We start from the raw sequence: 27,405 nt of genomic DNA on the forward strand, positions 1-27,405 counted from the left end.
TCCACGTCAGTGTGTGGGCCTTCACAGATGGAAAATACGAGTCTTCCGGGCAGAGTAACGTCCGTGCCCATATCACGTGTGATGCAGTTCGACGATGAAAGGCGAGGATCCTCCGTACCAGCAGACACGCGTCTGCTGATGGCCCACAAACAAGGCGATGTTCGTCCGCATACATCAGGCGACTCGATACATGTATGTCTTCATCAAGATGCTTCAATAGCAGACTTGACAGCCACTGCTCGATTGTGGTAGTGCTGCGTCACATTTTCTTGTCAAGTGTTTACATTGAGCAGGTACGAACATTTCTGAAGGCGCACCGTTTTACTCACACTAAAAGGGCTATATCGGTCTAACAGTTAATCGACATTTTATTTTTAAACTTTAAAAAATAATTTCCTACTCAAAGGGTACTCAAACTAGCTTCAGAACGATAATAATTTCCGAAAGCAGCTGCTGCCTTCGTTAGCGACGTAATACTGTGTCGTCTGCTCCAGCCCCAATAGGGCGGCTCCATAAGGAACATTAGTGTCCAAACCTCTCCGTATAGACCTCTGTTATACATTGCCACAGCATCACTCCAAGCGGACAGAAACCTGCGTTCCTGAATGCGATATCGGATGAGTGAGAATAGTGTTGCTTATAGTAATCTGTAACGTAGTTACTATAGGGAGCGTATGTAGTGGCATAAAAATCTATATCAGCTAAAAAGTGAAACTATATTTGTCTTTCTTTACTTTCCTAAGGGCCTTGGGAGGTATGAAACAGAACAGCATATTTACGCACTCACTCCTCGGCGGAGGATGCGGATAGGAGGGGCGTGGGGCCAGCACACCGCTCTCCCTGTCGTAAGATGGTATTCTTGATCGAAGCCGCTACTATTCGGTCGAGTAGCTCATCAATTGCCATCATGAGGCTGAGCGCACCCCGAAAAATGGCAACAGCGCATGGCGGCCTGGATAGTCACCCATCCAAGTGCCGACCACGCCCGACAGCGCTTAACTTCGGTGATCTCACGGGAACCGGTGTATCCACTGCGGAAAGGCCGTTGCCGAACAGCATACTTACGCATTACCAAATCAGAGATATAAATGTATTTGATTATATATTCGCAACAGCTTCTGCATATAGTCCTGAAGAGTGTCTGCCGCTCTTACAGCAGTTTATAAATTGTTTCGTACGACCAGCCCAAATAACAGACTGCATGCAGACTCCACCCAACTTGCACCTCTGGAAAACGGTCACAATATCGCTGTCCAACAGTAGGATCGAACCAAAGGCGTTTGATTCAGAAAATTTGTGTTTCGATTAATGTGCGCAGTTACTCTTTCAGAAGCATCGTTGAGTAAAATTTATCTTGCGATCGTAATGTATTCGGTTATTTCATGTAGGCACAATGGCACAGGTTCTCGGAGTGCTCAATGAGCTACGGGAATTAATCTTAGGCGGAGACCTATGAGGGTGTACGGCCAGAACACTGTTGCGAGGAACATTATTCTCGCCAGTTGGGTTGCCAGTACGGTCGTTTTCCGAAATATTGTTATCCCCCGTCTAGAAATGTTAAGCTCTTGTGTGGCTTTCATTGCGCTATATTGTTTCTCTTGAGGCTTCGTGTTCCTCGGTTACCTCTCGCCTCCCTTCTGCAGTCTCCCCCTTCGAACTTGAAATGTAAGTCACTGCAAACAGCTGCGCTATCAACTGTCAACGGCGTTCAGAAAGCGGTGGACTAGCTATAACAATAGCGATAACATAAAGTTTATGCCAGTACGTGGTTAAAGGATTTAGCGACAAGTGTCTCCCCATGTCAGACTAAGTCTCCTGTAATCCACTGCGCGGAGTTGCCTTACCAAACTACTGATGCATGCATTATACAAATTGTTTCGCACTTAGTTGATAAGTGGGTGACCAATTTGTTGAAAAGATGCTGGTGAGATGCTTATGTCTTCAAAGGATATGTTTATGTTTCACGAACTGCAACAAGTCTGCATGACATACAGTAAGTCTGCTTGATGCTATAGATTTACAAACTTTAGGAACAGACTTTTCATGGTAAAAGATAATATACTATTGGCATGGTATGTTGGACGGAAAATCAGGTACAGGTGTTGAGACAACTTCTGGTGTGTTCCAGAGCAGTTCTTGGGACCTGTGCTGTTCATAGTGTATATCAATGATCTTTCAGACAATAATAATAATGACAAACTGCCTATTGGCTTCTGTCTCGGGTTCTTCGGCCGACGTTCATCTAATGATTTTTCTGACGTTTCGCCAGCACGTGTGGCTGGCATTGTCAGAGCTTCACCCTCCATTGCCAGTGGTGAACTGGAGCCGAGCTCGCGGGCGCAGACTATATGTACCTGGCGCGCCAACATCCGAGGGCTTCTCCGCGGTCATTTCCGGTGCGGTTCTCCTCTTGCTACCTGAGACGGTCGTTCGCTGCAGTACGGGAAGCCAGGATCCGTTTACCTTAAAGGTCGATTCACACTTAACGGAACGTCTCCGTCACGTCCGTCACGTCAAAACATTCTTCCCTGTGTTTCTAATGGCTGTGTTCACACGTCAGCGTCCCGGAACGTCTCCGTCACGTCAACGTCACGCATTCTTTCGGAGAATGTTTCGCGTCATGACGGTGAGTTGACGTGATGTAAATCTCTGGTTTTCGAACGACTGCCTCCATGTTTTTACGCGGCCCCTGTTTGTATATTTTGGAAAGAGTGAGGTTAGGTAGATGTGGTTCGAAAACTTTGCTTGTACCTAACATGTAAGAATCAATTTTTTATAGTTCCGAGTTTCTCTTTGTTATTTATTCTAATTACAAGTAAGTTCCGGTGTTTTCTATTGTATTTATTATTTTGTTTAGATAATGGAGTTAGACGAGTATTTGACTGAATTAGTTCGTTCTCATTCAGAGCTATATAATATGACTGATAGGAGATATAGTGATTCCGTTTGGAAAGAAACACTGTGGAAGGAAATTGGAGAAGAGGTGGGTCGTCCAGGTAAATGAAACGCAATTTAATTTTACTTTCTACTAAGGATTGTTAAGTGGTACGTAGTTAGTATGTGCGAAAGTTTTCGCTACAACGATGAATATTTGAGTGCAGTACCGTGTGCAGCGTTCCACGGTAAAAACATTATATACTGTACAAGGTGTATTTTAAAACTTACAAACTCCAGCAACGTAAATACACTGGTGTTGACCGAATTTATGTTGTATTGACGTGCACCTAGCATTTCAGGATCTTTAAATTATGTACTGCACGTGGATGCTGTATACACGTAACGGAGAATAGTTCCAGTCAGTTTTATTGGGCTGTATATTTCCAGTATTTATCTGAGGGAGTAGCACAAAGTAATTTAGCAGACACTTTTGAGCTGTGCAGTGTATAAAACCTCAAAGTAAAATATATCGTATCTAATGTAACACTGTTGCTATAATTTCGAAATATTGCACTAATTTAATATTTATGTAAATAACACATCATATAGAAAATCTGGCAATTCACTTGAGCCACTCGTATTCTTTAAATTACGAAAGTGTTATTGCTCTATACGTTTGATCAGAATGAAACAACACTTCTTTTATGTAAAACAGACACATTGTGACTGGGTAATTACCAAAAAACCTTTTAATGGGATGACAGAATATACAATCACTTACTACATTGATTCATGTGAAAAGGAAATAAATGGACAGTCATTCTTGTACCTAGTACGTAAAGAATCTCTTACCTTATTCTCCTATATATTTGGAGCTACAAAAAGATCACAGGATACAAATATGTTTGTTAGCAGTTTTGTAAATTACTAGATAAGGTTTACAAAGTTTCTTCACCTTTGTGTAGGCTGTAATTGCACATTTTGTAGAGAGTGTTTACTCATGAAAATTTTTGAACAAAAGTATGTTTTTATAGAAACCTGGATGATTTCCAAGAAATGGTGTCTATTGCCTATGTGCTGATTAACAGCATAGCAAATGAAAAGTACCTCATATTATTGGGAAGCTGTTGTAAAAATAAATGAAAGCAAACCATGTTTGTGGCCCCTATAAAAGTTTGGGAAGTCCCTAATTATTTTTTGAAAAAGCGTTAGACTACTCCATGCACTCTATTAACAGCTGTATATGTTGTCTTATTTCAGGCCCTGAATGCAAGCGACGATGGGTGTCTCTGAGAGACCAATTTAGAAAATGTGTTATTAAAAAAACAAGGAGTGGACAAGCTGCCATACCCAAGAAGCCATGGAAGTATGAGGAGATTATGGCTTTCCTGCGCCCATACATGCTGGAGCGGGAAACAGTTTCTAACATAACTGTTGATATTTGTTCAGAGGATGAATCAAACAGTGAGGTGTCATCACCTATTCCGGACATTGAATATAACAGTGATTTGAGGTCAGAGACAAGCAGGCCTGTCATGCAAAAGCGTAGTCAAAGTGGCAATAAGAGGAGAACTACAGACTCTGCATCTGCTTCTATGATGAATTATATTCTAGCGACACAGCCAAAGGAAGATCACATTGACAGTTTTCTTTCAGGGATATGTGCCAGTATAAAAAGATTGTCCCCATTGCGGCAAATACAAGCTAAAGACGAAATTTACAGAATAGTGTCTGATCTAGAAAGGGATCAAGAGTGTGAAAATAGTAATAGTGATACATCGTGAACAGTGCGGGAAGCACAGTTTGGAAGCACTTCTATGTATAAGTTGATTAAATAAAAAGTCTCTTCACAGTGTAGTTCTGTCTTAACAACCAAATAATGTAAACAATCACCTGTTACACCCAAAGTATTTTTTGTTGTGTTTGTGACTTATTTATGCTGATGACTAGAATTTTAGAAAACCAAGCAGCCAAGTCAGAGGTGACTTAAGTGTGGGGAGGGGGGGGGGGGGAGGAAGGAGGTGAGAGATGAATATATACTTATTAATCATGTTAAGCCCTTACAGTGACAACCAATATTTTACTATGATATGAATTACTGTTCTGAATGAGCGCTACTGTTACATATGAAAGAACAGAAGCTTATGTGGTTATACTATTTAGATTTAAAATTTTAATAGTGTTGTAGGCAGCCAAAATCTGGTGTATCCTATTAGACATGTTTCCTATGGAGAACAGCATAATAGTAAATGAATGAATAGCTCACTGACAATTTATATGAAACTTTTTCGGTAATACCTGTATCAGGAATAAGAACGTGATTTTTTTCTTCATCTAAGTGAAACAAGAATCCAGTTAAGCTCTTCAGTAACAACTTTTTTCCTAAAATCTCAAAAGTCTTCATTTATGAGTTATAAATCATAAGGTTATCTGCTTTTCATTTTGCCAACTAGGATGCATTTTGCAGACTCAGAGTATGTTACACCAACTCTTTCCCATCTTGGATTAGTTCAGCTATTATGAATTAGTGACAGAAGAAATTACAAATCATACCCAACTGTAGATTAGAGAGATTAGATTAGTACTTGATCCATAGATAATGAATATGACACTTCGTAATGATGTGGAACGTGTCAGGTTAATAAAAGTTGTCTATAAAAGATATTACATTACACAAAATATTACATGACACTTAAATTATTTTTTTTTGTGGGGGTGGGGAAATTACTCACTTACTATATCCAAAGATTCATCTAATGAGTAGGAGTTGCATTCAGAAATTCTTTTAATTTCCTTTTAAATGCTATATGGTTATCTGTCAAACTTTTTATGCTATTAGGTAAGTGACCAAAGACTTTTGTGGCAGCATAATTTACCCCTTTCTGAGCCAAAGTTAGATTTAACCTTGAGTAGTGAAGATCATCCTTTCTCCTAGTGTTGTAGCCTTGCACACTGCAATTGCTTTTGATTTCGTTCGGATTGTTAATAACAAATTTCATAAGTGAATATATATATATTGTGAGGCTACAGTGAAGATCCCTAGCTCTTTAAATAAGTGTCTGCAGGATGATCTTGGATGAGCTCCAGCAATTATTCTGATTACATGCTTTTGTGCAATGAACACTCTTTTACTCAATGATGAGTTACCCCAGAATATGATGCCATACGAAAGCAGAGAATGAAAATAAGCACGGTAAGCTAATTTACTGAGATGTATATCGCCAAAATTTGCAATGACCCTAATAGCATAAGTAGCTGAACTCAAACTTTTCAGCAGGTCTTCAGTGTGTTTTTTCCAGCTTGCTGTAAGTAATCAGAAACGAAAAACTGTACATTTCAGAAAACGAAGAAATAAACTATAGTATTAGCGAGTCGCAGTTGGAATCGGTCAACCCATACGAATATGTGGGTGTAACAATTTGTAGGTTTGTAAAATGGAACGATCATATACAATCCGTCACAGATACAGTAGGTAGGTTTGTAGGATGAGTACTCAGGAAATGCAATCAGTCTATAAGGGTGATTCATTACAGATGACTCTTGCGACTTATCCTAGACTACTGCTCAAGTGTATGGGACCCTCGCCAAACAGGTCTAACTGGGGATATTGAACGTATACGGAGACGGGTAGCAGGAATAGTCACAGGTTTATTTGGTCCGTGGAAGAGAGACATAGAAATAACGGAGAAAGCGAACTAGTGGACAGCTAAAGATAAACGCAATCTGTCTTGAGAAAACCTACTAGCAAAGCCTCAAGAAACAGCTTGAAATGTTGTATCTAGGAACTCGGAACTACCACAACTGTGTATCGCTTTCGTTGGGATCACGAAGGCAAGATAAGATTGATTACAGCTCGCACAACGGAATTTAGACGGTCTGTCTTCCAGCGATTCATACGTGAATGGAATGGGCGGAAACGCTAATAACTGGTAAGTAACCTCTATATGCACTTCACAGTTGTTTGCAGTGTCTGGATGTATGTGTACATTTGTCTGCACAATAATTACTGAAAATCTAAAAAAATGGTTCAAATGGCTCTCAGCGCTATGGGACGTAACATCTGAGGTCATCAGTCCCCTAGGACTTAGAACTACTTAAACCTAACTAACCTAAAGACATCACGCACATCCATGCCCGAGGCAGGATTCGAACCTGCGACTGTAGCGGTCGCGCGGTTCCAGACTGTAGCGCCTAGAACCGCTCGGCCACTGAAAATCTGATATGTGGTTAGCGCACTACTTGCTTTCATCTATTTCGTATGGATCGTTTGCAACTCTGTAATTCTATCGACCAGCTGTGTGCGACATTATGTGTAAGAAGTCGGAATTTAACAGTTTTTGCTACGAAACTAGAGTACAATCTGAAGATAAGATTTTTTCCAAACTTTCGATTAGTTGCAATGTTACGGCTAATGAAGGCCTTCAAATTACGGACATGGACGACTGCTATCTGCACTTGTAGGAGTGCGGTTAATAAAAAAGGACAATTAGGAAAAACAAGATCGCGGTAAAAAGCTCTATGGCATTAATAAATGCCGAGACTAATTAAAAGACTTCTCAGTGTTTGTAACAACCCCTCTGCTTTTCCAATTTACAGAATACAGCCTGAGACGGCGCATCATCTGATTTATTTGACCGGTCGCACTCATCACAGCCGATTATCGTCAGATATTCATTGCCCTGGTGGCATCAAGTTACGAGTGACGAGCACAGTATGGCATCACCTTCCACAAAGACTTCAATTGTCGTTTATCAAATATTATCTTCCTGTGTTGTTCCCAATGTCCACTAATGTAGCTGCGACTTACTATTTCCACTTCCAACCACCCCGTGTTCTTATAATGATGAAGTATATCCTATGAAGCTGAAGGCCTGTGTTTTTGCAGAAACTTGTTAACTAAAATAAAAAGAGAGACTACAGTAAAATTTTAAAATATCATTGTTTTTGGTACTCTACAATACGGAAACGTACTTCCGATGAAGGAAAATGCATATGATATCACAAATGATAATTTTGAGAAAACTAGGTGAGGGAGGGGTAAAAGTGTGGCTAAACACGAAGATGCAGGGAAGAAAATAAACGCTAAAATGATGACAGAATTCGAAATATGCGGTATAAAAGAGAGCATGTCAGACTACATAACAAATCTTGTAAATCCGATAATAATTTACTGTAGGGGCACTTTAAAAAAAATAGAACACTGGGGCGGTGCGGGAGAAATGGAAGGACTAACACGGTCAATAAGAAGTAGAAATCCTAATCAGCTACACGCCTAATGTATGGGAGAAGAAGAAAAAGCAGACGAAAGGAAAAATACGAAGAACAAGAACAAGAAAAAAATGAAGCTATAGTCTTGTTACTTCATGTGTTACTGTGGTAGCGCAGACTAACATAAGTATTTTAATGATTCGTAAGTGACTAAGATAGTAAAGTGTGCGAGGTGCCAGGGCTAGCAGCGTGTTTAGCACTAAATTCAGCCATAACTTGCACATGGAAATGATGCTCGAAGCCCCCCCGTTTCCTAACTCCGAGTTTTGCTGTTGTACATGGATTAAAAAAGAAACACGAACTCATTGTAATCGACACTGCAAGTGGAGTAGAAAAAAGTTTGGCACCTGCAATAATTTAATTTGATAAAAATTAATTTGGCAGTGGAAAGTTTAATTAATGTCGTGACAGATGAAAGAGCTGCTCTGCCTAACCACAGAATGAAAGTTCTGATCAAGACAACAATTAAATTTATTCTGACTGATTCAAAATGAAAAACACATGAAACATTTGCAATACGTCAATTTCATCCACAGATAATTGTTCTGAAGTTGTCCATAAACTAGCTTGTGACGTTTATGACCAAGTGGTATGTGGAGCCAATTACTTGCAATTCATATCTTAAGAAGAACACAAAGTAAACCAGACATTTATTGCGCTGAAACAGTAGTGAGAACTCAGACAGTTAAAATCCAAGACACAACCAAGATTGAAAGAATGGAAACAGGCTCGCTCTGCTGAGCTCTGATTATCACGTACCAAAATTCCCTAATCTGCCAGTGCTGCGGACGTATATAACCAGGCTGTGCTCTCTACTGCAAGAACACGATCTGGCGTACCAGAGGCGATGGCTGGTTGCTTCGACGTCCCGAAGTGGTGATGATAATGTCCCGAGTATAACCCAACGCTAATTATCCTGGCCTGGTTGTTCTAGACTAGCAGTTCAAGTGCGCCTCTGAGGGAGACGAAGAAAGCTCGCCACACAATCATTGACGGTACAGAGATTGATTTTAACAAGCGCAGTCACACAGTAACTCCGATATAGTCAACTTTAGTGAAAACTGCTCAAGACGGACAACATAGGCCATTTGTTCGCAGAGCGCTCAATTGCCAACTGCCTCAGTCGCCTAGAACTTAGAACTAATTAAACCTAACTAACCTAAGGACATCACACACATCCATGGCCGAGGCAGGATTCGAGCCTGCGACCGTAGCGGTCGCTCGGCTCCAGACTGTAGCGCCTAGAACCGCACGGCCACTCCAGCCGGCGGGCTTTCTAAATTCCACATACAATTCAGTTTGTTTTTTATTTTCCAAAAACCGCATCACTTCGTCTGGAAGTTCAAATAATCTTCCTAGCATATTTCCTTTTGAGAGCCAGCGTACTTCTGTATGAAATAAGTGTTTTATACTCTGCTCTCAAGTCTTCGCAAAGAGCCGTAAATAACCCGGAATTTAAAGCACTCTTTTTAATATGATTCACGATTTTGATGCACAATTTCAAGACATCACTGAGTTCCTTTGGAAGTGTCTTAGCTGCCAATGCTTGACGGTGTATTACACAGCGGATAGCAGTAACACTAGGGTTTTTTTCTCTGACCATCTGCACGAATCCTGAGCGACATCCAAGCATTGATGCGGCGCCGTCTGTGCATACGCCTATCACGTTCTGCCACGATAACTCATTTTTACAAAAGAATTCAGAGACGGCTGCCATTATATGAATTGCTTTTAAAGTTGACTTCAACGCTGTAGAAAACAGGAACTCTTCTTTAATTGCTTCATTTTCTATATAGCGAACGAAAGCTAGTAGTTCGCAACAATTAGCAACAATTAGCAACATCGGTACTCTCGTCTAATTGTATTGCGAAAAACTGCGATTGTTTGACGGCCATAACTAATTGTTTTTGTATGTCTTCGCCCATATCATCAATCCGACGTTTCACAGTATTGACAGAAAGCGGTATTCGTGAAATTTTTTGTTTACTTTCTGGCCCCAACGTAGGCCATTTGTACGCAGAGCGCTCAATTGCCAACTGTACTCGGAAAGTTAAGTTGAAGCCGAAATTTCAGTAGCTTCGTCAAACAGGTACTATTAAACGAAAGTACATTAGGCAGCCAAGGGAAGGCAGACTGTCAAGAGCAGCAAGTGCTCAGTCTTGTAACCTACTCAGACCGAAAGGCGAGACGAGACTGCCCCACAGAGCACCCGTACAATCTGATCCCAGCACATTACCACCCCCACACAGTGTCCGCGGTTAAATGTGCCAATTAACAACTTGATAAGCGTTGGAAAATTCCACTCCATTGCCGAAGCACTTCTACTACACCAGTGGAGATACTTGGCGCCAATTTCTGCATCGATTTTGCTACGTCATGGAGCTTTTCCCTGAGCAAACCAATCATAGGTAATCTTTTACAGAAAACGCGGGAATTTTCCTGTGAAAATTGCCTGGGAACTCATGTCGTTCCCACGCTTCGCTCGTAGCCGGAAGGTGTGTTTACCGAATTTCCGCGAAGAAACGGAATATCTCACCCCAGGCGCTACCTCAGAACCCACTGTGGGCGTGTCGTCCCGCTCTTTTGACAATGTCGGCGTCAGGGCAGCATCCACCCCATTCAGCTAGTCCCTCACACTAACCAGTATAACCCTTTCTTGACCAGCAGAACCCTCCAGCCTTTCTGGACCACCCAGGTAACGACAGTCGGAAGGAATAGCAACTCTTCACCGCATACAATTAGAGAGGAAAACATTCATATCTTCCGAGTTCTCATTGTAATGACCATTCTCGGCTATACCTATCCAAATCGAATTCCTAAGAGTAACATGATTGCTGTAAACATGAGAGGGGGCAGGCCACTGCGTGCATCGGAAAGGCATGCATCCCTCATAGCCCCTATGCTATTTCAGATTGTAATTGGTAAGGGTTGGCTCACTTAGGAACATGGTAGTGAGTCAATCGCCCAAGAGCAATCTTGAAAACTGATGCCACCTGCTGCACACTATAAAAATTATTGCAACAGATGATGCAGCTCATAGAGAGAGGACTGATTATGATGTAGCAACTTCATCTTCTTATTTTGGAAATCAAACACTCACATCACATATCTATACCCAGAGGGAGCCCCTTCCAAACAGCGATTCTCACAGACATTCACACTCTAAATATGACCTGGGCATGTGAGCCAAATATGGAGTAGTTATTTTTTTATTTTTTTCCTTTTACAATCAGTGTTGGAATTCGCCACAATTAAATGCCCTAGATGTTACAACAATTTCAATGATCAAACTAACCTGAACTCAATCACACATCATAGTATTCTAGTTAACAATCTCTTTGCTGTGTTGGCAGAAGCGCCAACACCGTGTTGCTAGAGGAGACCGAAATGCACGCGTTTAATTACACGCAGACTGGCGTGAGGTCTGGAACATTACAAGGAAATGAGAACTTAGAAAAACGGACGCAGTTGCTGTAATACTTAACTTTAATCCATAATTGGTGTACATCGCTCTTGACGGTACATTAATATGCTCAATATAAACTGGTAATGGCGCCTTGCTAGGTCGTAGCAAATGACGTAGCTGAAGGCTATGCTAACTATCGTCTCGGCAAATGAGAGCGTATTTGTCAGTGTAGCATCGCTAGCAAAGTCGGCTGTACAACTGGGGCGAGTGCCAGGACGTCTCTCTAGACCTGCCGTGTGGTGGCGCTCGGTCTGCAATCACTGACAGTGGCGACACGCGGGTCCGACGTATACTAGCGGACCGCGGCCGATTTAAAGGCTACCACCTAGCAAGTGTGGTGTCTGGGGGTGACGCCACACTCTTTGTGAGCTTTGAGAATTTAATTACGACCCCCGATCCATTCTGTTTCCCTGCAGCAAGAATAAACCTTTTCAAAATGTTCCCTAAACTGATAGTCCATTCACAATGAAAGTGGTGATATCTGCTTCAGTTGATGGGGACTTCAGGCACACTGTTTGCATACACACAGAGAATGGTAGTGTCGCTGTACATCGATATTAGTGTCATACATGTGTAAACAATAAATACAGAATACAAAAACAAGTTGTAGAGAACAGTGTCATAGAAGAGTCATATTTAACAAAGTGATCCCAAGTACACTGTTTATGTTCATGTGTAACATGCTGTCGTGTATCATAAATGTACATAGATGCAAGAAATATTTATTTATAGCACAGATAAGTACACATCTGATGTCGACACGTAGTTGACCTCAGTGCAACACAATTGTACGTTAATATTCCATGGGTGATCTTAGTATTTTGTGTGCCCTACTCTAACAGTTATGTAAGAATTACAATGAAAAACGCAAACACATACAAGACATAACATACATTACAAAAGCAACACTAGAGAAAGAAATTTGAGAAAAAGGTTCATGGGGTGTGCTTGCCCATTGCACATTGTTCACGACTGTGGTGAGAATGAGACACTTAATCACATTGTTAGAAATAGACGAAGTACGTTTCACTTCACAATTTCATTGGTTTCTCTGAGGGGGTTGGTCTATTGAGTCATATGAATTGCACCTGGTTCCATGTCTTAAGCATCGGAGGGAGGCTTTTGGGATGGGGTCACTGTACTGACGTCACACAGTGTTAAACGCCTTGTGTTGTTGCTATGTTGTTGCCACAGCTGGAGCATCTGCAGTATACTGTTGAGATTGCAGCGAGACCTACACATATGATCATGGCACTGCGGTAGGAAGGCATAGTGACAGTCTCTCCCCACGCCGATTAATTGTCTCTGAAGTTTATCAGTTGGGATGCATCACTAGACAGGATCTCAGCTGTCCATGGGCAGTACTTTACGTTTCCCAATATTGAAGTTCGACAAAGGACGATGGCACGTGGAGTGACTCCACAAGTGTGAGACGTCATCCATACAGGACAAAACTAGGAACAATAGATCGGTCCATTTGTGGACGACTGCTACAACTGCTCTCTTAGTGAGAGGAGAAGTTAGAAACGTGACAAATCATTTATTAGAGTTTGTGGCACAATACTGCTCTGTGTATGTAGATCAGCCAAAGCTAGTGAGTTGTAAAAACTCAAACAGGTAAGGATACTGCGTCCCTTCCTGTCCTGAGACACATGTGGAGCAGGTTCTGTCACCGTACGTGACCTCCTCGTGTCTTCACGACAACGTGGTCTGCTGCAGGGATTCCCTTCAGACGGCTGCCGCGTTCAGAGAGCTCACTGGATGTCGCGCGCTGGTCGCGTGTCAGTGCCAACGGCCAGCCTCACCTTCGCTTGTGGCCCGGCGAGTGTTGACCACCGCCTAATCCAGAGGTTCCCAAACTTTTGTTTGTCGCGCACCCCTTCTGCCGAAAAGAAAACTTCCGTGCCCCCCCCCCCCAAAAAAAAATGTAGAGATTTTTATTAATTATCAAGAAACTATTGAAAAATTTGTGATGGTGACGTCATGTAACATGGTGGGCTATTAATGTATCGAGTCGCAGTTATTACGTCATCAGTCTAGTCTAGTGATTATAAGCCACTCCTAAAGTAAAGAAAGTCCTTGGTAAACAAGGAAAAACAGTTGCGACCTTTGCACATTAGTGGATGCGGGCCATTATTTTAAGTTGGGTGTAGCTTATTACTTTCACTCATTATCAAAAAAAGTCACTCAGTCACGGTGCTAACGAACATCACTGATTTGTACGCCTATAGCGCTCCCCATTGTCATTGCACATAGGTTGGCATTTATGTCAACGATGACAGTTACCGAACGGCGACCAAGGCCCAGTTCGCAGCACCAGACAAAAAATAAAAAATAAGTTTTACGAAATCATTTTGCAGACTACACAGAACATTAAAAAATATGACTAAAACAACTTAGTTACCTTTATTACATTCCCTTGCTGCACACCATTTCTTCACCAGTATACGATTTTAGGACTACTCTTCGCTTGTCATATCTACGATAAACTTTCGTTGTGTCTTCATCCGGAAGAAATACTATTATTAGTTGAAATAACATACCACACGTAACATCAGAATCCATAAGGATCACACGCAGTATTTATATTTAAATCAGATTCACTATGTTTATTTTATATTGTTTCTTCGAAATAGTTTTTTGTAATTTTACAGTATTACCTACATGTAAGGATAGTTAGGACGAAAATAACAAGTTCTCTTATAATGTGACTTATTTATTACAAAAATATTATTTCCACACACATATGGCAAGAAACAAACAAATAAATCAATGTGAAGGATGAGCTTGCATATTTTTTACAAGATTTTGAATTCTTGGCTGAATAGTAGAAACCGCGCAACGTAAATCATTGGCAATACTGAGTTTGCTTCTAAGCTTATTTTTTTTCGCCACTACCGCTGAAAATGCTCTTTCGCACAAATAAGTGCTTGAAAATGGTAAATACAGTTTCAGTGCTTGTTCTGCTGTACTGGGATACACCCAAAATAAAGGCTTATCCATCTTCTCAAAGTCATACTTGCCTGCAGAATCATTTTTAATTTCTAAGACTTCCTCTTGCAGTCTGTCTGGCAACACATCCACGTCAACGTGAAATGGATCCGTCGCTAACCTATAATAAATTTTATCATCACAACTGTTAGGGAAGTATCATTCGAATTCATCAATGATGCGCTGCAAATGGTTCGATATTTTACTCTTAGGATCAGTATCCTTAAAATCGTTTTGAACTCGGGCTTCTTCCAGGATTCCAAACAATCTGGGAAAGCAGGAATAATTGATGGCTAAAATTTTACGTTTCCATAGTTGCAACTTATCTGTAAACGCTTTGATGGCATCCCGATGAAAAGTTATGTTTGACTCTCCACCTTGTAATTTCAAATTCAATGTGTTTAAAGATTCGCAAATATCTGACAGATAAGCCAATGCAACATGAACACCGGGCTTTCTAAAAATGGCTCTGAGCACTATGCGACTTAACGTCTGAGGTCATCAGTCGCCTAGAACTTAGAACTAATTAAACCTAACTAACCTAAGGACATCACACACATCCATGCCCGAGGCAGGATTCGAACCTGCGACCGTAGCGGTCGCTCGGCTCCAGACTGTAGCGCCTAGAACCGCACGGCCACTCCTGTTATTTGTGTAGAGATCGAGCTCACTACTGTACATGGTGACAACTGATATTATGTATTGGATAAGCAACTAAATATGCGGGCCCGCATTAACATTAATATTACTTATATAGATCGACAGTAGACATGCTCAAGTATTAACTACCCTTTGCTGACGATTTACAACCTACGTCTTTTAATACATTACGTAATTATGCAGGTTGAAGTTTACTGAGCTATACAGAACATGCAACTATTCTACCTATGCTCGCCCGTCGTCCCTCCATCTCGGGTCTGTGGTTTGGTGGCCTGAAAAATACAATTCCAACTGGCTTGCGCCAAACATTCCTACTTGTGGTAGTAAACCGACACATTGTTAAGTGTCTGGTTATTGTTTAATCCTAAAGTTTAACTTAGCATATGGTACATTTATTACCTAATACAGTACCCTTTACCTAATTCCAATCACACTGAGATGTCTCGCTGCTCGCCGCTATTGACGACGACAGTGATGTGCGCGTCGTACGACAGGGCCTCTGAGTTCTCACTACGACTCATTGAAACTCGAGAGACTGGGTTAGCCGTAGCTACACAACACAATAAATTTATGGTTGCAGCTTCCTTCTCTCTTTTTGTTATGTGATGCGGTTTTAGCGATCGAAGGCACATTTCCAGGGGCAATGTAATATGACCAAGCCAGGGCTGGTGCCTGTTGAGGATACAGTCGCCCACCACACGCCTGGTACACAGTTTGTCACGAATCTCCAAGTATAATTCCTTGTTTATTCATCTGTGACAGTCACGAGCAACACGCTAAATCTCCTACCAGCACATTTGCATGGTAGGCTTCTTGCCCGCATTTCTACCATCTAGGGCACATTTGGAGTCAAACGCTCACAGGTTCAACCCTAATAACAAGACAACGATGATGGCGCACCACTGTGAAAAATACTGCCCACATCCATCCTCGAAATCACGCAATATACAACAATCTTGCAGTGCACTGGCGCATACCTGCAAGCATTGATATGAACGTCTCGCGAAGTGGTTGTTGCCGCTACGAAGCGTATCACGACATCCAAGAACGCTTCTATGAGCACGTTCATGTTTGCGCCCGTTTGTGCGACATCTGCTCACTCATCATTATCCCTCAACATGGACACCAGACAGGAAAGGACAAAAACATTGCTCATGGAATGGTAGTGCATCCTACTCTATCGACACTGGAAGTCGCGAACATAAATCAAAAGGATAGCAGCAGTAAATTATGTTGCAAGACAACGCAGCTTGTTGATACTTTAACAGTCTTAATCTCTTAATGCAATAATCATTGTTACCCGAGGAAAGGTTCATATATTTGCCTATTCTACTATGTACACCACTTGAACTACTATTACTGCACGAACTCCTTTTTGTGAGAGATGTGGTGGAGTCCTATTGGACTTCTTTCCTTTCAGCGTCTCCAATTCATAAGAGTTGTGGTGAGCTGCTCTCCTTATACGGTATGGGCCGTTGTAAACAGAATAGAATTTTTGGCATTTCATTTTTTTGTTTGTTCGAAGATCGGAAGGATTTCACGAGCACCCTTGGTCCAATTTGGAAATATCGTACACGAGCTCCCCTGTCAGCACGTCTCTTCCTGACCTCTGCTGCAGTCTGTATCTGCTTGAGAGCCAAATCCACTACGGCTCGGTGCTGCGTCCGCGCCCTTGGTGGGAACTTTCAAAATGGTTCAAATGGCTCTGAGCACTATGGGACTCAACTGCTGTTGTCATCAGTCCCCTAGAACTTAGAACTACTTAAAGCTAACTAAGCTAAGGACATCACACACATCCATGCCCGAGGCAGGATTCGAACCTGCGACCGTAGCAGTCGCACGGTTCCGGACTGCGCGCCTAGAACCGCGAGACCACCGCGGCCGGCGGTGGGAAGTTTACGACGTCGGTTATCAAGTCCTTAGGAATTCGGTTTTTCAGTACTGTAATGGGTACAAATTTTGTTACCTCATGGGATGCCTCATTGATCACTTGCTGTAAGTCTTTAAGGAAAACTTCCCATGTCGTGTGCTGTTTGTTACAGTACAACCGACACAAGTTTCCGAGTTCCTTAATGACCCGTTCTGCAGCATTCGAACTCGGATCGTGTGATGATATAAAAATGGGATCAATTTTACGTTGTCGAAACGTCTCCTTGTATGTTCTTGACTTAAACTGTGGCCCGTTATGACCAACCTGTGGGGCTTGTGATACAGTTCGTCCCGTCGCCCTCTTCACTGCCGTAAAGGGATCCGTTGCCGCTAATTGTCTTAATTTGGTCGGTACGATTCAGTATAATGGTGCCTACATGCTCACAGTGATGTGCTTAGCCCTTTGGTAATCTTTATACACCGATAGTACCCTCCGAAGTCGACGTTCCATGTTTCGAAAGTAACACGTGGCCCTTAGCTTGAGATAGCACTTGCGTAGTCCGAAGTGTCCGTAGCTGAGGTGAGTATGCCATATAACCTTGTTTATTAGGTGTTCAGGGATGCATACCCCCCATTCAGTGTCATTAACATTATTTCTGTGGCAGATTACGCCTTTCCGCAAGAGGTCTGACGATGGCGTGTCCTCTGTCTTTCCATTTCTGTTTCAAGAATTCCAGGGTAGGGCTCTTGTCTTGCTCCTTCTTGATGTCCTGCATACTACAGGCAATAAAATTCTCAAGGCTGTTTTTTGCATATCGAAAAGGCAGTAGTGATTTACCTCCAGATCTTTTTTCATGTTGTTGTCAAATCCGACCAGTGACCGTGATAAGGCGTCTGCAATAATGTTCTGACTGCCGGGGATATGTTCTACCGAAAAGTTGAACTGCTGCAATTATGATGCCAACCTAATGAGCCTCCTGTGATTAAGCTTTGAAGTCATCAGGAACTGGAGTGCCTTGTGGTCTGTGTAGACCCTCGTCTTGCGACCATACAAATGGTACCATACAATAGCAAGCGCCTCTAACTCTGTTACCGAGTAATTCCCTTCACTCTTGGCTAGTACTCTGCTACCAAACGCAGTCGTCTTCCACACCCTGTTCCCTTCATTTATGTACTCTTGAAACAAAGTATCACCCAAGCCTGAGTATGAACTGTTCGTTACTATGCAAAGCTCATCTGTTAAATTAGGGTGTGAGAGGATCGCTGCTTGTAGTAATGCAAATTTCAATGCTTTCCATTCAGATTCAGCCGCCTCATCCCATTCCCAAGCAATCTTTTTTCCTGTAAGTTGGTGCAACCTAGGATTGTTCTGAGTTTTGACATGTATGAAGCGGTTGTAAAAATTTATGATCCCTAAGAACCCCCTTAACTGCTTCTTTGTCGTAGGAATGGGAAACTTTTCAATCGCTTCGATCTTTTCGGGATTTGGCGCAATGCCTTCACTGGTGATGATATGGCCTAGGAATTTGAAAAAGGACGTCCCAAAATTCCATTTTTTATATTGATAGTCACTCCGTATTCCTTGAATGTCGCTAGGAGTTCACTGAGGACCGCATTGTGATCCCCCAAAGATTTCTCTGCCATCAGCAAATCGTCCACGTAGCTGGTGACATGACGTTTCAAATTATCGCCGTCCAGCACCCGAACGAATACGGCAGACGAAATGTTCAAACCAAATGGTACACGACGAATCCGGTGACATCTTCCAAGTGCTAAAAAGGCTGTGTACTGTCTGCAATTTGGGTGGAGCTCAATTTGCCAAAAACTCGATTTTAGATCCACCGATGAGAAGATTGATATTCCATGGAAGTTTTGTAAGAGTTCCTCTAATCTTACTGGTCTGTCTGTTTCGGGTTCTATTGTGGTATTAATTTGTCGCGAGTCCAAGACTAAACGAATACTACCATCTGCCTTATCGACGACTCTTAACGGGTTATTATAGACTGAGGCCATAGGTTATATTACTCCTTCACTCAGCATTCGCGTAATTTTAGCTCCTACTTTCTGTCGATATGCCATGGGGATTGTATTGGGTGGTACACGAAACTGGTTGTGTGGACGCACACGGAATTCATACTGGAAGTTCTTTATTGATCCTGTCTTGGGAATGACGACCTCCGCATGTTCTGCTAGTAATTCATGAAGTTCTTTGCGCTGGTCGGACCTTATATTCTTAATTGCTTCAACTTTTTCTCCTATTTTCTCCTTTATTTCTGCCATTAAGACTTCATTCTCATTTGCGTGCTCTCCCCTACCCGCAACGTCGACCTGTTCTTCCTTTCTGTCGTTCTGACATGCATAGTTTATCCGTACACAGTTAGACGGTAGTTGAGCTGGGATCAGCGGGTCGCCGAACTTAATGTGGACGGGATTCCCTTTCCTCGGAACCACTTCACCTCGTCCTAGATCAACTACCATTTCATGCTCATTTAGGAAGTCCGTTCCTATTATCATGTAAATCGCCAGATTTGGCACGATCCAGAAGTTAGTCTCTATTTTGTGTCCTCAGCAAGAGAGTTACAGTCTTGTTTACTAGGTAACCTCCGTACACTTATCCGCTAATGTGCCTTTTATTTTGGTTTTCTTAACCGATAGAACAGGCCAACCCACTTCCTGAGAGCACATCTTGTACGCTGCCTCAGATAGTGCTGTTATGTAGCTTCCACTATCTATGGTTCAAAATGGCTCTGAACACTGTGGGACTCAACTGCTGTGCTCATAAGTCCCCTAGAACTTAAAACTACTTAAACCTAACTAACCTAAGGACATCACACACATCCATGCCCGAGGCAGGATTCGAACCTGCGACCGCAGCGGTCGTGCGGTTCCAGACTGTAGCGCCTTTAACCGCTCGGCCACTCCGGCCGGCTCACTATCTATGGTTGCACTCACACTCTTTTCAGCTATTGCTACTGTGATCATAGGCTGCCGATCCTGTCAAGGAGTTGTTTTATGTTCTTCAAGCAGTATTTCTGATAAATCTTCGTAATTTATCATCCTTAGTTGGCCAGGTCCGAGATTACGAGCGAAATTCCGGCGGCCTGTGTTCGCACTAGTCTGGCGTCAATCCCTTGTTAAGCTCCCCGTCCTCGGACGTGCATTAGGATTTGCAGGTCTCGTTTCAATCTCCAGGCTCCCCTGTTGTCCTTGGTTTCGCTCTCTCCAATTACGGTCGCTTTACCGTTCTTTATTCCTCCTGTCTCAGATTCCTTGTCTAGCGTGACACTGTTCCCTCATGTTCTGGTTTGCGTGTCCCTGATTTCCATAACCTTGATTAGCGTAACGTTGATTTCCGTAACCCTGATTTCCTAAATGACCATTGCGATTATTACTGTGCCCCTTCTTCCTGTCCTTTACGTCTTGTTTGTCAAAGACTCATTCGAGTTCACGCAATAGACTCTTGAACGCGTCTATGTCAGTTTCTGTTGGTACCTAACTGGCCATTTCGAAAAACAAAATTTGATGATTTCTCCCTTGCCATATGGGCTATCTAAACATTGATTCTTCTTGAGTATATCATCAAAAAATTTGGTTACGCTCCTTTGCCAGGATACTCTCAGTTCAGGACAAAAGATTATTTCCTCTATAATCCTGTCTTGCGTTTCTTTTGACCAGTAGATCCGCAGGAACACATCAATAAATTCCTGATAAGTCTGATACGTAGCTGCCACACCCCGCATCTTTTCCGCGGCTTCGCCTTCGATGCGTCCACACATGATTTCTGATTTTGCCTGTCTTGGCCATGATGATGGTAATTAATTTGAGAACTGCATCACCCAGCTTTTGGGCGACCCTCCATTATCTTTGAACTTCTGGAAATTTAATATCGACAGGAAGTGATTGTGATCAAAATCCTGTCCGATCCTCTCATTGGTGTTGTCACTCGTTTCCGATACTCGCACTTCTGCTGAGTGTCCTAATCTATCTTGCGGATAACTGTGATGTGCTACTTCTGTATCACAGTGGAAATGGCATTCAGCATTCACTCTCCTAACTGGGATGCAATTATTAGAGCTATTGAAACTTCCTGGCAGGAGAGCTTCTTTAAAGTTTGGAAGGTAGGAGACGAGGTACTGGCAGAATTAATGCTGTGAGTACCGGGCGTGAGTCGTGCTTCGGTAGCTCAGTTGGTAGAGCACTTGCCCGCGAAAGGCAAAAGTCCCGAGTTAGAGTCTCGGTCGGGCACACAGTTTTAATCTGCCAGGAAGTTTCATATCAGCGCACACTCCGCTGCAGAGTGAAAATCTCATTCTGGAAATTAGAGCTATTACTCGCTGTTTCTGCGTACGCATTATTAGGTCCGCACTCTGGCACTGGGCTAGAGCACGGCGGGCTTTTCCTCGGAGACACAATTCTCTGTACTCCATCATTGGTATCCGAACGCGCAGTGCTCGTGTGCCCGTTTCATTCTAGCTTTGCTGTCCGACTCTCTACTTCTTCCATTCGTTTCGTGGTGTTCGTAACCACGATATTACCTTGAGCTTTTAAGAACGCTAGGGATTTTGAGTGGGCTTGTGTTGTACGTGCCGGCCGGTGTGGCCGTGCGGTTCTAGGCGCTTCTAAGTTCTAGGGGACTGATGACCTCAGTAGTTAAGTCCCACAGTGCTCAGAGCCATTTTGTTGTACGTCGCAAGCACCTTGCGTGTTCAGAAGTTGCTTCCGCGATTTTCATTGCAGCTGTTGCTGGTGTTTTGGTAGGCCTGCTATTTTTTGGGCAACCATAGACTTTACTTCTTCACATTCTCTCTTTAGTGTTAGTAATTCCTCACGAATTTCCCCTATATGCGAAATTACTACCTTAGTGTTCGTCAGCACCCCTTCTTCGATTAATGAAGTTAGGTCTTCCTTCTCCTTCTTACGTTGTTCGTCAGCTTCTTCTTTCATTGATCGTAGGAAGCTCAGTATTGTGTTACTGTCATCTTTTTGATCCTCGTCATCAATGGGCGATGTAACTCTGGAGACATGGGCGCTAGAGCTCTGGGGTGACTGAGCTGACCTCTGTCTGCTCTTGTTCGTTTGACTATAAACCTTTGCTACCGTCTCGGCCTGTGTGCCTGTCTCTGTTTCATCCTCTACCTCGCTATCATAATCACGGCCGCGACGTTGCTCTAAGATCGCGTGCAAATCACCTTCCTCATCAATGACCCTGTCATCCTGTCCTGCTGGAAATGTGCCCATCTCATCTCCGAACCTATCCCCGTCATTAACTTGCCACTTATCCATTATCCTATCCTCTCTTGATTTATCTTCGCTTGCTAATAGTCGTGCCTTATTTCTCGTAATCATTCACGAAAACAAATTCATCTAAAGTAAAGACAATTCTGCAGTATCATCATACCTACTACTACTAATGATGTCTAATAAGCACAATAAAAAAAAATCTACTCCCTATATGTATACTTTACATACAGACATGAAACTTGAGCAACGCCATAATCACATGCACGATATGTTGTGGTACAGTGGTACAGAAACCACACACAAACCCGACAAGGTGTGAAATGGTACAGACATCACATCAAAGAACCACAAAAAACAACGAACAAATAAATATATACACTGAAAACAAAGAACTGTAATCATGTGCCGCTACTTAAAACTAATTGCAGAACTATCAGAAAAATAATTTGGGTATTAATCACTAAAAAAATTGAGTAGGAAAAAAAATTTGAATATTCCTACTGAGAATACTGCTTACTTATCAGCGATTCACACCAAAGATTCAAGGCTAAAGGCCGCCATTTTATGCGAGGTGCCAGGGCTATCAGTGTGTTTAGCACTAAATTCAGCTAGAACTTGCATATGAAATGATGCTCTAAGCCCCCCCCCCCCCCCTTTCACAACTCCGACTTTTGCTGTTGCACATGGATTAAAAAAGAAACGCGAACTGATTGTAATCGACACTGCAAGTGGAGTAGAGAATAGTTTGGCACCTGCAATAATTTAATTTGATAAAAATTAATTTGACAGTGGAGAGTTTAATTAATGTCGTGACAGATGAAAGAGCTGCTCTGCCTAACCACGGAATGAAAGTTCTGTTCAAGACAACAATTAAATTTATTCTGACTGATTCAAAATGAAAAACACATGAAACATTTGCAATACATCAATTTCATTCACAGATAATTGTTGTGAAGGTGAAGTTGTCCATAAACTAGCTTGTGACGTTTATGACCAAGTGGTATGTGGAGCCAATTACTTGCAACTCATATCTTAAGAAAAACACCCAGTAATCCCGACATTAACTGCAGCGCAACAGTAGTGAGAACTCAGACAATGAAAACGCAAGACAGAAAAACACCCAGTAAACCCAACATTAACTGCGGCGCAACAGTAGTGAGAACTCAGACAATGAAAACCCAAGACAGAACCAAGATAGAAAGAACAGAAACAGGCGCGCTCTGCTGAGCTCTGATTATCATGTAGTAAAATTCCCTAATCTGTCGGTGCTCCGGACATACATTACAAGGCTGTGTTCTTTACTGCAAGAACACGATGTGGCGTACTGGAGGCGATGGCTGGTAGCTTCGACGTCCCGTCGTGGTCATGATAATGCCCCGGGTATAGCCCGATACCAATTATCCTGGCCTGGATGTTCGAGACTAAAGACTTCCTAGCAGTTCAAGTGCGCCTCTGAGGGAGACGAAGAAAGCTCGACACACAATCTTTGTCTTTACAGTGACTGATTTTAAGAAGTACAGTCACACAGTGACTCCAATACTGTCAACTTTAGCCAAAACTACTCAAGACGGACAACATAGGCCGTTTGTACTCAGAGCGCTCAATTGCCAACTGCACTCGGAAAGTTACGTTGAAGCCGAAACTTCAGCAACTTCGTCAAACAATTACTATTAAACAGAAGTATATTAGACAGCCAGCGGAAGGCAGACTGTCAAGAGCAGCGAGTGCTCAGTCTTCTACCCTACTCAGACTGAAAGACGAGACTAGACTGAGCACCCATACAAGCCGAACCCAGTACATTACCAACCCCCCCCCCCCCCCCCCACAATGGCCGTGGTGGAAAATTCCACTATATTGCCAAAGTACTTCTACTACACCAATGGAGATACTTGGCGCCAATTTCTGGGCCGATTTTGCTACGTCACGGAGCTTTTCCCTGAGCAACCCAATCATAGGTAATCTTTTACAGAAAACGCGGGAATTTGAGAGCAGAAACTGCGTGGGAACTCGCTCGTAGCTCGCCAGAAGGTGTGTTTACCGAATTTCCGCAAAGAAACGGAATATCTCACCCCAGGCGCTCACTCAGAACCCACCATGAGCGTGTCGTCCCGCTCTTTTGACAATGACGGCGTCACGGCAGCATCCACCCCATTCAGCCAGTCCCTCACGCCAGCTGGCATAACCCTTTCTTGATCAGCAGAACCCTCCTGTCTTTCCGGACCACCCAGGCGACGAGAGACGCCACGTGGGAAGTAATAGCAACTCTTTACCACATGCAATTAGAGAGGAAAACATTCGTATCTTCGGGGTCCTCAATGCTAGCACTGTAATGACCATTCTCAGCTATACTTCCCCAAAACGAATTACTAAGAGTAATATGATTGCTGTAAACATGAGAGGGGGCAGGCCACTGTGTGCATAGGAAAGGCATGCCACCTCTCAAGTGAAGACGTTCGTTATGGATTTTATGTGCAACTGTGGGATTTATATAGCTTCAATTTCTCTACCGAACTCAAAATTGAGTAGACTATACGTTCAGACAACCATATATAACCCCTATTTTCTCCGAAAGGGCAGGTTGTTGCACAGAAACCAAAATCAGTTGTACAGTCAGGGAAAGTTACACTCTTCTCTCACTCATAACAGGCTGAAAATTACGCTTGAATGCAGTAGCGAACTACTACATTTAGATTCTTCGGTACTAACAGACTTTACCTCTCATCATTCACAACAGATTTTAATATTTACCAGTAAACCCTCATTCTTTTAAGGAATCGAACTCCCATGTATAAAACAGCTTCAAACGTCTAAGTACTTTAGAAATAAGTAAATGTGTTCAATATTTTACTATAAGCAAGTAAGCGAGGAAGGTTTATAAAAGGTTTTGAATTGCGTTTAAAAGCTTTTGGACATCGCTAAGTGCTGTCGTTTTCTAATACTTGGTGAATATAGTCTGGATTCGTTGCGAACGATGAGTTACTCTGCCACGACACACAGTGATCATGTCTTATTGTTTTAAGCCTTTAACATGAGATTGTCCATTTTGACGAGTAGATTGTGATAGCATATTAAATTAACTAAATTCGGTGCATAATTGTATGAAACATTGAAAATCGATTCTTTGTTGACCCTGGAAGCCGTTAGGTAGGCAACCTACAACTAGGATAGTGCATCATGAACGGACTGGCCGTTGAGTAGTGTAGATGTGTGAGGACAAGAAGAAGAAGAAGAAGAAGAAGAAGAAGAAGATGGAGAAGTACAAAAAGAGCAAAATCAAAAGATGAAAAAGCTGTGGAAAATGAAGCTATTCTTGCTATCCCAAGTGTTATTGTGGTAGTACATACAGACCATCATAAGTAATTAATGGTTGTCAAGAAATTGATATACTAAAGAGAAGACGATCGTATTAGTTTGTATATGCGAAGAGTGAGTGGCGGAAAATAATTACATTCTCTCTACAAAGCTAGCTAATCAGTAGAATATCACTTCAGCTAGCCGTATATTACCGTTATTTTCTCTGAAAGGGATGATTGCCGAACAGAAATGTAGATTACCTACAGAAATGAAAAACTGTTCTTACGCCATCCTCATCGTCATCGTAGGTTGAGAATTACACTTGGATGCAGGAGCGAGCTACTACATTACATTGCATTGCATTGTATTACATTACATTAATATTTGTTCCATAGATCGTGAAAACGACGTTTCGTAATGATGTGTGACGTGTCAGTTTAATATAAGTTTTCATTAGACAGTTACTTCATATCTAAAAATTCATTTATTGAGTAGAAGGAGTAATAATTCAGATATACTTTCAATTTGTTTTTTAATGTTGGTAGGCTATCTCTCAGAGTTTTGATGCTATTTGGCAGATGATCAAACATTTATGTGGCAGCGTAATTCACCATGTTCTATGCCAAATTCAGATTCAACCCAGAAAAGTGAAGATCTTCCTTTCTTCTGGTTTGGTAGCTATGCAATTTGCTATAATTTTTGAATTAAGGTGCATTATTAATAACAAATTGATAAGTGAGTATTTGTATTGCGAAGGTACTGCGAATATCCCGAGTTCCTTACATAAATGTCTGCGATGTTATTTTGGGTGGGCTCCAGCTGTTTTTCTGATTACACGCTTCTGTGCAATGAATCGCACCAAAATATGATTCCATATGAAAGTAGTGAATGGAAATAGGCGTAGCAGGCTAATTTACGATATGTTTATCACACAAATCAATGTGTTTCTTCCAAGTCAGTTTCTCCACAATGCGCACATCCAGAAATTTTGAATATTCTGCGTTAGCCACAGACTTATGTTCAAAGTTTATATTTATCAATGGTGTTATGCCATTTTCTGTGCAGAATTTTACGCACTACTTTTTTTTAGAATTTAGTAAAAGTCAATTTGCAGAGAACCAATTAATAATGGGCTGTTTTGAAAATCAGCTTTAAATCGCAAACACAGAAAAACATCAAGAGGAGCTTCAAATCTTAGTAACACGAACCAATTAATAATTTTCTAGAAAACATTATTTAAAATTTCCTCAGCTAATTCTTTTTTGTTGGGTGTGACTACTATACTTGTATTATCAGCAATAAGAACTAACTTTGCTTCTTCATGAATATAGAGTGGCAGGTTATTAATGTATGTTAAGAACAATAAGAGACCCAAGACTGAACTCTGTGGGACTCCATTCTTGATACCTCCCCAGTTAGAAGACTCTATGTGCAAAACTTAAGGATGAAAGTAAGTTTCGCATGATGTGTCACTGACAAGTGACATAGCTCTATTCAATTTGGACCATACGTAGAAAGAAATGCTATGCTGTGGTAGGAAAGGTAACTAAAAAAAACCACAATGAGAGGAACAGAACTGACTCTTTTATGGCCACAAGGATGGTAAGGAGTAAAGAGCTCCATTCCTGTACCACCGCAGATGACAACTGATGAATGTTCGTTGGTGCATGTGGACGTGCTGCGGTATGGTGCCTCAACGCATCCCACATGCCCAGTGGGATTTGAGTATGTGAAAAAGC

General features: G+C 42.0%; 1 protein-coding gene and 1 pseudogene across 1 annotated transcript; one reads left to right on the top strand and one right to left on the bottom strand.

Annotated features, from left to right (window-relative positions):
• Nucleotides 1-932: 932 nt before the first annotated feature.
• LOC124608081 lies at nt 933-1,050 on the bottom strand (annotated as a pseudogene).
• Nucleotides 1,051-2,620: 1,570 nt separating this feature from the next.
• LOC124606253 lies at nt 2,621-4,661 on the top strand. Its single transcript, XM_047138229.1, has 3 exons — nt 2,621-2,626; nt 2,858-2,996; nt 4,138-4,661. The coding sequence occupies exons 1-3, from the start codon at nt 2,621-2,623 to the stop codon at nt 4,659-4,661; spliced, it is 669 nt and encodes a 222-aa protein (XP_046994185.1).
• The last annotated feature ends 22,744 nt before the right edge of the window (nt 4,662-27,405 follow it).

Source organism: Schistocerca americana, chromosome 3 (genome assembly GCF_021461395.2).
Source record: "Schistocerca americana isolate TAMUIC-IGC-003095 chromosome 3, iqSchAmer2.1, whole genome shotgun sequence".
In the NCBI taxonomy this organism is placed as follows: domain Eukaryota; kingdom Metazoa; phylum Arthropoda; class Insecta; order Orthoptera; family Acrididae; genus Schistocerca; species Schistocerca americana.